Source organism: Cetorhinus maximus, chromosome 11, assembly GCF_964194155.1.
Source record: "Cetorhinus maximus chromosome 11, sCetMax3.hap1.1, whole genome shotgun sequence".
NCBI classification, from domain to species: Eukaryota; Metazoa; Chordata; class Chondrichthyes; order Lamniformes; family Cetorhinidae; genus Cetorhinus; species Cetorhinus maximus.
This window is the reverse complement of record NC_135889.1, coordinates 47,802,710-47,815,305: the sequence shown is the minus strand read 5'-3', so window position 1 is coordinate 47,815,305 and position 12,596 is coordinate 47,802,710. Positions and strand designations below refer to the sequence as shown.

At 44.3% G+C, this 12,596-nt stretch overlaps 1 protein-coding gene across 2 annotated transcripts in view; it reads right to left on the bottom strand.

Moving 5' to 3' along the window:
- calcrla (calcitonin receptor-like a) overlaps nt 1-12,596 on the bottom strand; it is a 98,554-nt gene that overhangs the window by 15,900 nt on the left and 70,058 nt on the right. For both annotated transcript variants that reach the window (XM_078551903.1, XM_078551904.1), the window contains exons 5-7: nt 8,807-8,919; nt 8,602-8,693; nt 5,370-5,496 (exon numbers count right to left, since the gene is read on the bottom strand). In XM_078551903.1, the coding sequence (XP_078408029.1) occupies nt 5,370-5,496; nt 8,602-8,693; nt 8,807-8,919 (332 nt within the window). The remainder of the gene's footprint in view (nt 1-5,369; nt 5,497-8,601; nt 8,694-8,806; nt 8,920-12,596) is intronic.

The window sequence follows — 12,596 nt, the reverse complement described above, 5'->3', positions numbered from 1 at the left end:
TCCTGCTGTGTGGCAGTGGCACCCTCCTTGGCCTCTGGAGTTGGAGCTGCTGAGGTCACAGGAAGAGGGCCAGTCACTCCCGGAGTCACCTGGATGGGTAGGCCCTGAGTGTGCACCTGCTGATCCTCCTCCCTATGGGTGCCCGAGTGTCCCAGGCTGACTCCTTGAGGAGAAGGGGTAGTTGGAGTGAGATCAAGCTGCCTGGCACCCCTCTCGTGTCCACATTGTTGGAGGCCAACTATGGCATCAGCAATGGAGTCAAGCCCACACAGCAGTGCAGGACCAATGTCCTGGACCAAGGCCTTCAGGGCAGCCGCCACCCTACCAGTGTTGGCCTCAGTGCGTTAGCATAGTGGCACTATCACTTCAGAGTGAAGGCAGACGGACTCCTCCATAGTGCCTTGCAATCTGAGGAGTGCAGTGGACATCCCTTCCTGATGTTCCCGAGCTTGCCTTTGCAGCTCCAGCAACTGTGACATGACCGAGTCCAGAGGCTCATCATCTGACTCGAACTCAGCAAATTTCTGGCCTCCAGCAGTCCTCTGAGTGCCGGACACTTGGGAAGTCCCTGCTGCTGCCTGCTGTGGGTCAGCCAGTGCGATGTGCTCACTAGATTGTGATCCCAAGGCTACTGTAAAGCTAGGTCCCACCGAGATGTGTGTCTCTGCGCTGGTGGAGGGTGTGGGTGAGCGCTGTGATGGGACTTCAAGGTGGGTGCCTTCAGATTCCTCTTCAGGAGTCTTTTCAGGGCTTGACTGGAGGCCCTGGGTCATGGTCTCCATCGGCTGTTTCCCAGGTGTGCCTGCGGAAGCAAGGGGAGATAATGTGTGCATGGCAGTGACCTGTGAAAGAGGACACATCACTCACAGCATGGCTATCTGATGGATGTTGCACTGCTGGATCCTCACTTGGTAGAGCACCACTGACCTCACCTTCAGCACAGGAATGGTCCAGATCCTCGCTGGCCAGCTGGATGGCTCTGTTTTCAAAATCTGTGAGGACCTTGATTTCAGGCATTTCTCCACTGGTCTGTGACCTCACCCTGTTGTGTGCCAGCTTGTCCTTAATGAATACAGATGGAGAAAGTGTAAGCAGGACACCTGCCAGACCAGATGATAAATATGCCTGGCATGTGTGAGTGGTGAGTGTTCCCATGGACGGGATGAAGACAATGACGGTGTGTGTGAGAGAGTGAATGGTGATGTCCCTGGAACTGACAGTTTGAGGGCCCTGTGGATGTGTGATGGGTTTGTGAATGTGAGAGTTGAGAATGATGAGAAGAGGAGAGATCATTCATCCTCTTGCGGCACTGCGCGGCTGTCCTCTTCTGAAGCGCGTTGGCACTGACCACCGCAGCCACCACCTCCCAAACCTGGTTGGTCACACTGCTGCCCATCCTACGGCCAGCACGGGGGTAGAGGACATCCCAGCGGGCCTCCATGGCATCCAAAAGGCATTCCAGCGTCACTGAGCCTGGGGGCTGCAGACTTTTTGCCTTTTGTGGACATCCTCCCTGCAGCAGTCATGGGCAGGAAACCTTGAGGTGTGTGCACACGGCTGGAATTTAAATGTGGCTCCCGGCGTGATGAAGCAACTAGGTGATGGTGCGCAGGCGAATGAAAGCCCACCCGCCATGGAAGCAGTGTGTTTCCCAGGAATGCATAATTAATGTGACGAGTTTGGGATGATACGGTGTGAAAACTCACCATTGTGGCCAGTGGGTAAACCGTCATTTCACCCGCCCGCTACTGCACTTAGTGCAAATCTGGGACGATTTCACCCACAGTTCACAGGACGTTTGCAAGAATGTTACCAGTGATGAGGAACTTCAATTATAAGAAGAGGCTGGAAATTGAGGACTGTTCTCCTTGAAACAGAAAACATTAAGAGTTGACGTAATTGAGATTTTCAAGATGATGAGAGGTTTTGATGGAGTAAATAGAGAAAAAATATCCCCTCTGGCGACTGCAACAACAACTACAGGCCATAGATTCAATACCACCAGAAAAAGGTCTCTAGGATAGATGAGGAGGGATGCTTTAACTCAGAGTTGTCTGGATCTGGAAGGCTCTATCTGAAAAGATGGTGGAAGCTGCTTCCATAAGTAATTTTAAAAGGTACTTGAGGATGAAGCACTTCCAGGATTTGTGACATAAAGCAGGAGGGGATGTGGGACTAAACACGACTGCCCTTTCAAAGAGCCAGCAGAGGCACGACGGGTTGAATGGCCTCATTCTGTGCTGTAAGTTTCTATTTGTGGACTTTAATGCTCCACTCCCTTCCAGAGTCAGGCTGGAAAATGGGGGGCATATAGTGGGACAGAAAGGTACGGGTGGAGGCCCCATTGCCATCCCGACTCTCCCCACTTAAGTCCATGGTGGAAAGGTCGAGGTTGGAAGTCTAGGTCAAGAAGGGTCCAGGATGGCCTTCCAGCCCACAGGCCAATTTAAACCCTACATCCCATCAGGGGCTATATCATATCAGCCCTGGTGGGTATGCCTGCAGCCTGGTGGTGGGTGGAGTGGGGAGTATCTTGTGCACATTGAACCCAATGGAGGGGCCCACTAGTGGCAAGGGAGGGACCCTTGGGAAGCCACCCCCTTGTCCTTGACAATGACCCCTTCTACCCACCTCACCAGGGCCTCCCTAACTCCAGCAATCCTGCCCCACTCACTTTGATCTGGGGGCTTCAGTGACAATCCTCTCACTAGGCCCCACTACAGGACCAGCAGTGGCCCCAGTTTCCAGTGTAATTGCCGGTGCTGGAGAGCTGCCAGCTTCTCACTGGCTGGCTGCTAGCGAAGGTAGGATATCCACTCTGCACCAGGACGTCCAATGGGAAATTGTCCCTGATGAAGCCAAGGACCCTGATGGTGATAGCGGGCTGCCTATTTGGGATTTAATCCCAATGGGTCTCCTGGGAATGGCCACAGCGGAGTTGCCACCAGCTCTCCAGCCAGTGGATGAGCCCCCTGCTGCCACCATTAAATTCCAGCCTTTGGGCGGAATCGTCCAGTTCTGCTGGTGACGGGCATCCTGGTGGGCGTGAGTGGACAATATGGTGAGAAGGCCAAAAATCGGTTTTACGCCATTGTGAAACCAATTTGCAATAGTCCGCTCCACCTGTCAATGGAGGGTCGCTGCCACACGCAGGAACCTAATTTCAATACTTTAGCATCTCATTATAAGCCCTGCTCACCAGAATCACCCCCACACTGGATCATCTGGCCTCGTCGGCATGATTGCAGGCCAATGTGTTTCACAATTGTACAGAAGCGACGTGCGCCTAGCAAGCTGCACTTCGCTCAGGGCTTTAAGGTTTGTTTGCCTACCTTACTTCAGGCAGCACTCGCAGTCATCAGCGCCAGGCTTCACTTTTAGAGGGGCTCATGGGCAGATGTCCACCTACCAGGCCAGCCGTAAAGGGGGTGGCCTTTCAACAGCTGCAGGGCTACGGCTTGCTTGGGGAAGGGAGAGAAGTGGCCTCAGGGAAGAGGCTGCAGGACGAGGGCTGTACTGGGGAAGGGGGTTATCCCAGGGTGTGTGTGGGGGCACATGTTGATCTGTGCATGTGGCCTCATGATGGGAAGGGCTGAGGAGGCAGTCTCCAGAGGAGATGAAGCCAGATGGAGATGTGAGGGTGTCTGTGAGAGAGTGAGTGGTGATGTCCCTTGAGCTGGCAGTGAATGAGATGCCAGTGAATGTGTGATGCCCTTGAGAGTGTGCGCGTTTAGAGTGATGAGATGGTTGCTTTACCCTGGCAGTGAGATCAGTCACCCTCTTTCTGCACTGGATGGCCAACCTCTTCTGCGCAGCATTGGCACTGACCACCACTGTCACCGCCTCCCAAGCCAGAGTTGAGAGATTGCTGGACCTCCTGCAGCCAGAGTTGGGTGGAGGACATCACGGCGGGCCTCCAAAAGGCATTCCAGTGATAGGTTACTGAACTCTTCTTGGCTTTCACTGGAGCGGTCCTGGGCTGCAAGCAGTGAGAACTGTGTGCGTGGCTGCAGTTTAGATATGGCACCCGGAGTGAGGAAATGGTGCGGTAACGGTGTGTTGGGCGATTCAGAGGCTGCCCGCCAGCGAGACGGTGTGTTTTCTGTGGCTGCATAATTAATGAGGTATGAAGTTGACAATACGGTGTGAAAACCCACCATTGCGGCCAGCGGGTAAAATGTTGTTTTTCATGCCCGCTCCCGCACTTAGTGCAAATCTGGGACAATTCCGCCCTGTGGTTCTATTTCTTTTTCATTAGTGTCGGGAAATACAACTCATTAGTTGATTTCTTTATAATATCAGATTAATATCCTGGAGATTTCATTCAAATACAGGAATCAGGTAACTTTTTTTAAACAGATATTTTTTCATCATGGTAATTGTACCAATGATTCTTCACTTTTGTGAGAGTTAGCAACTGGGGAAAGTTTCCAGCAATACAGATCATGTATTGTCAGTCAGAAAGTGGGGTCATGATAGTCAGAAGGATTTTTCTCATTTTATACTTTCTGTTCTTAAGGTGTTACCAGACTTTTGTATTTAGATTCTAATTTGTTCTCAGTTAATTGGGACCTTCTGTTTGTTAGCTACATACCTACTAAGAAGGAGAGGTGCCATCAGGAAATGGAGAGGTAGGAGACTGACAAGAGCAGTTTCCCACTTACTGCTCCATTTCTATTGCCATCAGCAGGCTTAAAAATAGGTGGGTTGAGCTCCAGCTTGAAACAGGTGGGAGCCTACTTAAATATCTAAATTGGAGACTCCTTTTAGTTGTAGAGCAATATTCAGGAATCAAAGGGCAAAGTGCGCACCATTTGGATCTGACTAACCATGAGTCCTCAAAGTGTTGATTGGTCTAACCAGCAGTCCTCAAAGGGCTGCTGCAATCTGATCAAAACTGTTAAGCTAAAATTGGTAAATAATTCTTGTTGATGGGGAGTCAGCATTAATACTGCTCCAGGCCTCATGATAAACATGCCCTGTGATGCACCATACTCACAGCCCTCCGTCAGAATCCCTTCCTCCCTGTTTACCTACCTGCAGCTGCTGGACTCCACAATGGAGGCCACTGGACCTCTGTTCCTCACCAGTCAATGAGCAGCTAAAAATATGGGAGCATCTCACCACAGTTTGAAAATGGGGCCCAGTCATGAAAACTGTACCACCTACTCAATGGCATCAATCTCATGAAAATCCACCTTTTAATCTTCCTTTTAGGCACTAATGCTTTAGTGAAAAGCTGAAGGAATTGATTGCCCTACATGGTTGCCCTATAAGCACTTTGCTGGTGGTCCCCTTCTCCCAGGTATTAAATTCATCTGCACACCAGGAATTACGTCGTTCACAAAAATAATCGAATGAATACTCACCGGGTTACTTGCAACAAGTTTCTGATTATTTGCAATGACTGTTAGCCAGATGATGGTGATGATGGAGTTACAAACAAATGAGAAGAATAGATTTTTATGAAGCGTTATCCTCTGGCAACTTAAACTCCTATAAGTGAACAAAAGGAAATAAATTACTTTCCTAGATGATGAAGAACTCGTTTCAAACAATAAATGCTCACATTAAAATTAAATTATTCATACTGCACTCAGGTTAACAGCAACCGACGTATAGTTGACAGCTCTGATGATTCTAAATTTATGTTAACATCAAAAGGACTAAATCTATACTTCTCAATTCCGCTAAGAACACTGCACCCTAATCTCTGAATGCATCTCCAGTGCAGTGTTTGCTCATGTTGAATCCATTGGTGAGCAGCCTCAGTATTGTATTTTAACTGAGCTGAAGGTCGTACCTTGTATTGTATCCATGACACTGGTCGCTGATTGCCATTTCCTCAATAACTGCTGTTTCTGGCCTAATCTCACCCCAATGTTGCTGACCATGCCTTTGTTACCTTCAGTCTTGACTTCACCACCTAAAAATGACAACTCATTCAAAACCCCACACCTATGACCTATTCCACACTCAATGAAGATCCCTTATTAATCCTCTGTTTTTGATCTTGCTTAGTTCACTGCCCATGCACTGTATTCAAAATCTGTGTCTTCATCTTTTCATCTATCCGTTACCTTGTCTCTACTGACCCAGGCAACAATCTCTAGCCGGTAGTTTTTAATTATGTGGTACTCAGTGAATTAAGCAGAAAACACAGTTTAAAAGACTGGAGCAAAATTAATGGTAAAATAATTAAGTCAAGCTCGATCAGTCAAATTCACAGGGCTCCTCTTGTTGAAGGTTAAGCTAATTTAATGGCTATAATAAGGGACCAGGGTAAAACTTGCTAGAATCGCTATTTACAGTAACAGAGTATGAAATAAAGAGCAGAATTTTGTAGAGGCAAACATTTATAGTGCTGAGGCAATATTTCTTCTCTTCAATGCTATGGGCCACAATAGGATCTAAGTCATCATCTGAAAACATCTTTTGTTTCGACTCAGCAGACAGCAGAAAACATAAGGGACTGTCAGAATTTTACAAATTATTTTCTGCTACACTTCCTCTGAAAATTGAGTTTGAGGAAATGGTGTCCCCAGATAAATCTAAGATAAACAGCATCATTGTTTTCAATGGGAGTGAATAATGACTTCTGACCCTTAATTGGGATGTGATTGTTAAAAAAATAAATGGGAGGCTTGGCTGTCATCTTTTCCCATATATGTATTTCTTTTTAAATCAGTGACAAGTGCAAAGTTCCAGCACTCATCAATGCCTACTCTTAATGATATGCGCGTAAACTCAGAAAGATGTTTTATATTATAGTTTATATTCCCATTTAATCTGCGGGACTAACTGTAATCCTGGGCAGAATTTTAAGGGGCGGATTGGCAAGAGAGCAGGCAGTGTAATGGGTGTGATGCCTATCCACCTGCCCCTGACCCCACCATAATTTTATGCATGGCGGGGGAGATGCTTGTGGCTTACCACCCTTGGGCCAATTGAGGTCCTTAAATGGCTAATTAATGACTACTTGAGGACCTCTTCCCGCCCCACCACAATTTTTCCCACAGCAGGTGGAGGCCGAAGTCACGTTTGAAGTCCGCCAGGTCTCACTTCTTGAGCTACTGGCGGGATGGGGGAGGGCTGTTTCTGCTTTATGCCCATGTGCCCCATGCCCTCAGTACCCCCGGCTGGAGTCCTGCCCTGCACCCTTGGGTTTCCTCTCCCCACTTCACCTGTGGACCACGGCCCCCACACCCCTCACCTCACTCACCAGGGTCTCCTAGTTTGGCCCTGCCGAAAACCCCCCAACGTATCTGCCCATCCAGCTCCAGTGACATCTCCACTGGGGAGATGGCCACCACTCAAAGTGGCTGCAGCTCACAGTGGCGCTACTGGGACCAGAGAGCTGCCAACCATTTGACAGGCCAGCAGCTCTCAAAGGCGGGTCTCCCTCTACAGATGGATGCCCCACCAAGCGTGAAACGGCTGCAGAGTGACCCATTGGTATAAGGGTGGGTTCACTACGAACTTCATCACTGGAGGTTGCAGGAACCCTGGCACAATATAAAATCCTGCTCACTGTTCTATGAAATAATTTATGTCTGATTTAAAGTCGTTCTATCACAGTTCTGAATCTTTACGGATCTTATATAGCAATTCAGATTCCTTACTGAGCTTAAGCAACATTTCTGAGTCCTTACAAATTTTAACAGTAGATCATTCTGTAGGGACCATGAAAGAACAAACTGGCATTTTTTCATGCAGTATTATTAATTATTGCCAACACTGACATACAAATCATATAATCTTAGATTAACGGGAAAGAAACTTCTAGATCTGCATTGCACATAAGGTTGCTACTTAAATATCTGAAAAATAGGACAATGGCATACGCTACAACACTTTATGCTTCATTAAAAGTCAACTGTAGGTTTGAATAGCACCAGCGTTACTCTAGTTGGCCCTGTGCTTTATATATAGAACAGTTGGCTACATAAAACAGATTATATCATTTATATAAATTACATAATTGCGTGTTCTGACTTCAACCTCAATAAATATCTGTAGAATGCATGTTTTTTCAGTAACATGAAGAAACAAGCACTCAGTAAATTGCAAACCTCTGCCACACTGTGTTAACTGAAATTTACAATTATGCAGCTCTTCCTTGAGACTGTTCCCTGCCTGGTTGGTGTTCTGTAACTACAAAGCTGAAAAATGAATCTTTTTTTTAAGAGCTTCCATCTCACTGAGGAGGCTTCAGGCCAATCCACATCCAACAATCTGCTCTAAAAACTCTTCTCACTTTTGACAGCTATGACAAATACCACCACAGCAGCTGAGACAATCCATGACATTCTAAAGTAATCAACAACATTCTAAACATTCTAAAAAAAACTCCACAACATTCTAAAAAAGGACGTCAATTCACCCTATCTCCCAGTGTGAACATATCCTTTAAAAAATTCCAGAATCCAGATCTGCATCTTCGCCAAAAACTAATCACTTCTTCCTTAGGCCATACTTAACCTCTGTACCACGTCCTGTTGAAATCTGTCTGTTAGTTTTTGAAATATATTGTTTACAAACAGACTAATGGGCGAAAATGATTACCTTCAATGGCGGTGGTAATAACTGTCCAGTACTTACTTGAAATAAAAGAATATGCCAAGAGAAATCAGCAATGATGCTACTGACAATCCATGCCCAATCACAGCCAAGTACAATAAGTTCAATGCAGTCTGTTTTAGGGAGAAAACAAGAATTTGAAATTATTGATTGTTAATTAGGAATAAGTTCAGCTGATATGTATTTTGTAGTTGTATCGTTAATAAATTGCAATCATAAATTATACCTTTAGCTTTTCCTTTGTATATGCATTACACTGAGTGTAGTTTGTCCATGTTCTGTTACTCATTGGGTGTCGAAACCATTTTCCACTTTCATCGCAAATCTTTATAACTTTTTCTATTCGTGAAACAAATAGAATAAATACCGTTCAATAAAGTAAGAAAGGTCATACCAAAACTTTCTGCAGGATTACATTGAATGTAAAAAGAATTTTACCAGGATGGAGAGTTGGGATCTAATTTTAATCAGCATGCAATGTTGCAGCTTGAGGGACTATTTACAGCCAAAATGAGGATGTGCAGTTTGCTAAAATCAACTTACACCTTGTAAAAACAAGTTACATTCACATTTATTCTCCCCAGATGCAGCATTCTCCCACTGACACAGAGGGACCTCTATTAAGTATCCAACAATGGCCTGAAGTCACAGATCCATTGCCTTGGCATCTGTAACAGCCTATTCACAAAAAGTGAAAATGAACAAGTCATTGTCTAAATGGCTATAATTTTCCCAATTTTCCTCTAATAACAAATCGTGTTTTCATGCTTGCATTTATATAGCACCTTCCCACATTGACACACATCAAAGCACTTCACTAAATAATTTACATTTGAAGTATAGTGACTAATGCTAAGTTGGAAATCTGCTATACATAAATATTTAAGAACTGGTTTTAATTGGTTTTGATTTTACAAGTTATTCTAATTAACCATTCCACTCTTTAAAAGAGCATTTTATCCAGCTCTTAGAAGCAGTAGCCCAAAAGGTGAATTTCCGATAAGAATGATTTCTTGTTGGCAAGTGAAATTTACTGTGAACGGGGGCATCAATAACAGCACAATTAAAACAAAGAAAAATACAAGTATAAGAAAACTAACATTATCCCAGTACTCAAATAATCTTCAAGCCCAAATTATGCTCTTATATAATCAGGGTTAGTGTGGTCATTCAGTTTTATGCAAGACTGATAACGCAATATTTTTCTCTACCCGAGACCACTGCAAGTTCATCTCATGTTACCTGATAGTTCTAGATTGTACCTCTTTTGGGGCCTATTAAATGCTACTCGTTAAAAATGGAATCAATAGGCTTAGATTACAGATATGTCAAATGCGGAGGTAATTCAACCTTAACTCCCAATTGTTATCATGTTACATTTTCTGCCACATTGCAGAATGTTGACCCTTTTACAGATTTGTTGTAGTGTTCAAACAACTGTGCAATAATCAAGGTGACGACTAACAATGCACATAATAGCAAAATGGGCTTAAATAAAAGAACCATGATCAATTGTGGGATTTCCTTTTTCTGGATAAATCTTTGAGAATCTAACATTGAATGTATGCAAGACTCAAAATGAAACATGCATCATAATTATTTAGTTAACTTGAATTTAATATTAATCACAGATTCAATTGAATTTATAATTATGCTCAGGGAAAGAGTGAGGCAGTGTTGAACGCAAAGAGCTGGGAGTTACTTTGATGTAAATGAAAGACATTAGGATTATCTTCCCATACCCTTTTTGTTTCATAATGATGGTATGTAATCTATAAAGGAGCTTTGGCCTTTTAGCCTTCCTATAGTAAGCGGAATCTGTTGCTCTAATACTTGCCTGTACTCCAACTTCTCAACAATCAACTAAGATTTGGAAATTATGTCTTGGATCATTTTGTATTGTTTTTTGAATAACTTCCAAATGCACAAAAAACTGTATTTCCCCTTTTGGAGGTGAGAAAACCAGGTCTATATTCCCTAGAGTTAAAAACAAATCAGATGTAATCTCAATGGCCAGGATTTTCCAGCCCTGTTGTGGCAGGACCTACTGTGGGAAATTTGGTGGCCTACCCAATGTCCATTGACTTTTGGCGTAATCGGATGATCCCATGAAATCACGTGAGAAAATGTCAGATGGGCGTCTCGACGTCATAGTGGCATCATGCCATATCATGGTCAGCAGTGCGCCCGCCGACAATCAAATTTCCAACTAAGCCAATTGAAGCCCCAGTCGACTGAGATTTATAGTGACCTCTGTGCTATTACCCTTCATGCATGGGCCAATTGGACAGGCAGCCTTTGGGTTTTGCATCAAGATAAAATGCCCAGATAATGTTTGGAGGTTGAGGAGTTATGAGTACTGCTGTCAGTTGTTTGTAATTGCATTAGAAATAGTTTGTTGCATTTTTGTGTGCAGGTATCTTTTGAACAATACTGCAGCTCCCTGAAGCAGCTCCACAGCAGTTGTCAGTCTTCAGGGAGCTTGTTGTAAACTGCCCGCCAACACCCTCACTTGTGTCAGTGCCCGCCCTCACCCAATGCCCCACCCCCGCCCCAACAGCGCTGAGCCTCTCTCAGTGCGCGTTTCACACTGGCTGCCAATTAATCGGCAGCCAACGTGAAATCACATGTCAGTTTGTGATCACAGTCAGGAGCGCATATCGTATCTGCTTCCGGGCCTGCCATTCGAGCATGCACAATGAGTGCAAAATTCAGGCCATAAAATTCTCAAGGGACTTAACAGAATAGATGCTGAGACGATGTTTCCCCTGTTTGGGGAGCCTAGAACTAGGAGAAACAATTTCAGAATTAGGGGGTTGGCCATTTGGGATGAGACAAACAGTAATTTCTTCATTCAGAAGGACTGTGAATCTGTAAAATTTTCTACCCCAGAGGAATCTGAATGCTCAGCTATTTAGCTTATGCAAAAAAGAGGTTAATAGAATTTTTTGTACTAAGGGAACCAAGGGATAATGAGGTTGGGTTGGGAAATGGTTTAAGGTTTGAGATCAACCATCATCCTACTGAATGAAGGAGCAGCTTTGATTGGCTATTCCTGCTCCTATGAGTATGAATTGGAATTGTGTTGAGAATTCATAAATGTTACCTTATGTCATGTTTTTAGAATATACTTACCCAGTGACAATAAGATGGCAATGCACTAGTTCTACAGTCATGGGCTCGACTTCAGTCATTGCCGCAATAGCTATGATTATAAGTATCCAGAACAACATTTGTCAGCAAATTACTATTTATGCATTGAAGCAATCAGGAAATTGGATCACTTCCTATGGTGCACGTTTCTTCACTCCTCTAGTTTCAATGTGATGTGCAAAAACTATCTTGTAGCTGACTACAGTGGTATGACCTTGGACATGCATGTAAATCGTTCAGGCCTACTTTAGAAGTATTTAATAACAGGAAAATGCATTTAATTTCAGGTAACTTAGGTGAAATAAGGGTAAAATACAACAACTTGCATTTCTACAATACGTTTAACATAGTAAAGACATCTTAAGGGACTTCACAGGAACATCACCAAACAAAATTTGGCACCGATTCACATAAAAGTGTTAGGACAAAAGCTTGGTCAAAGGGGTTAAAATAATACTGTAATTTGCCTTTAAGGGATAGCAGCATTTCATCATGTGATCCAGCCTCAGGTTCACTTCGGCCTGTGAGCAGGACACAGCAGACACAGCCCTGCTGCTGATGTTTTCAAGCTTTCTATCCATGTATATATGTTCTCATGTGCCTAGTCTTAATAAATGAAGTCGCAATATGTTTACACCATCCCTTATGAGTGATTGGTGCCTTTATACATTATGAAAACATGACAAACGGAATGACTTAAAAGGAGGAGAGAGAGGCAGCAAGGTGGAGAGATTTAGGAAAGGAATTCCAGAGTTTAGGGCTTAGACTGCCGAAGGAATGTGGTGGAATGATGAAAATTGGATTTGTGCAGGAGGCTAGAATTGGAGGAGTGCTAAGATCTCAGAAGGTTGTAGACTAGAGGA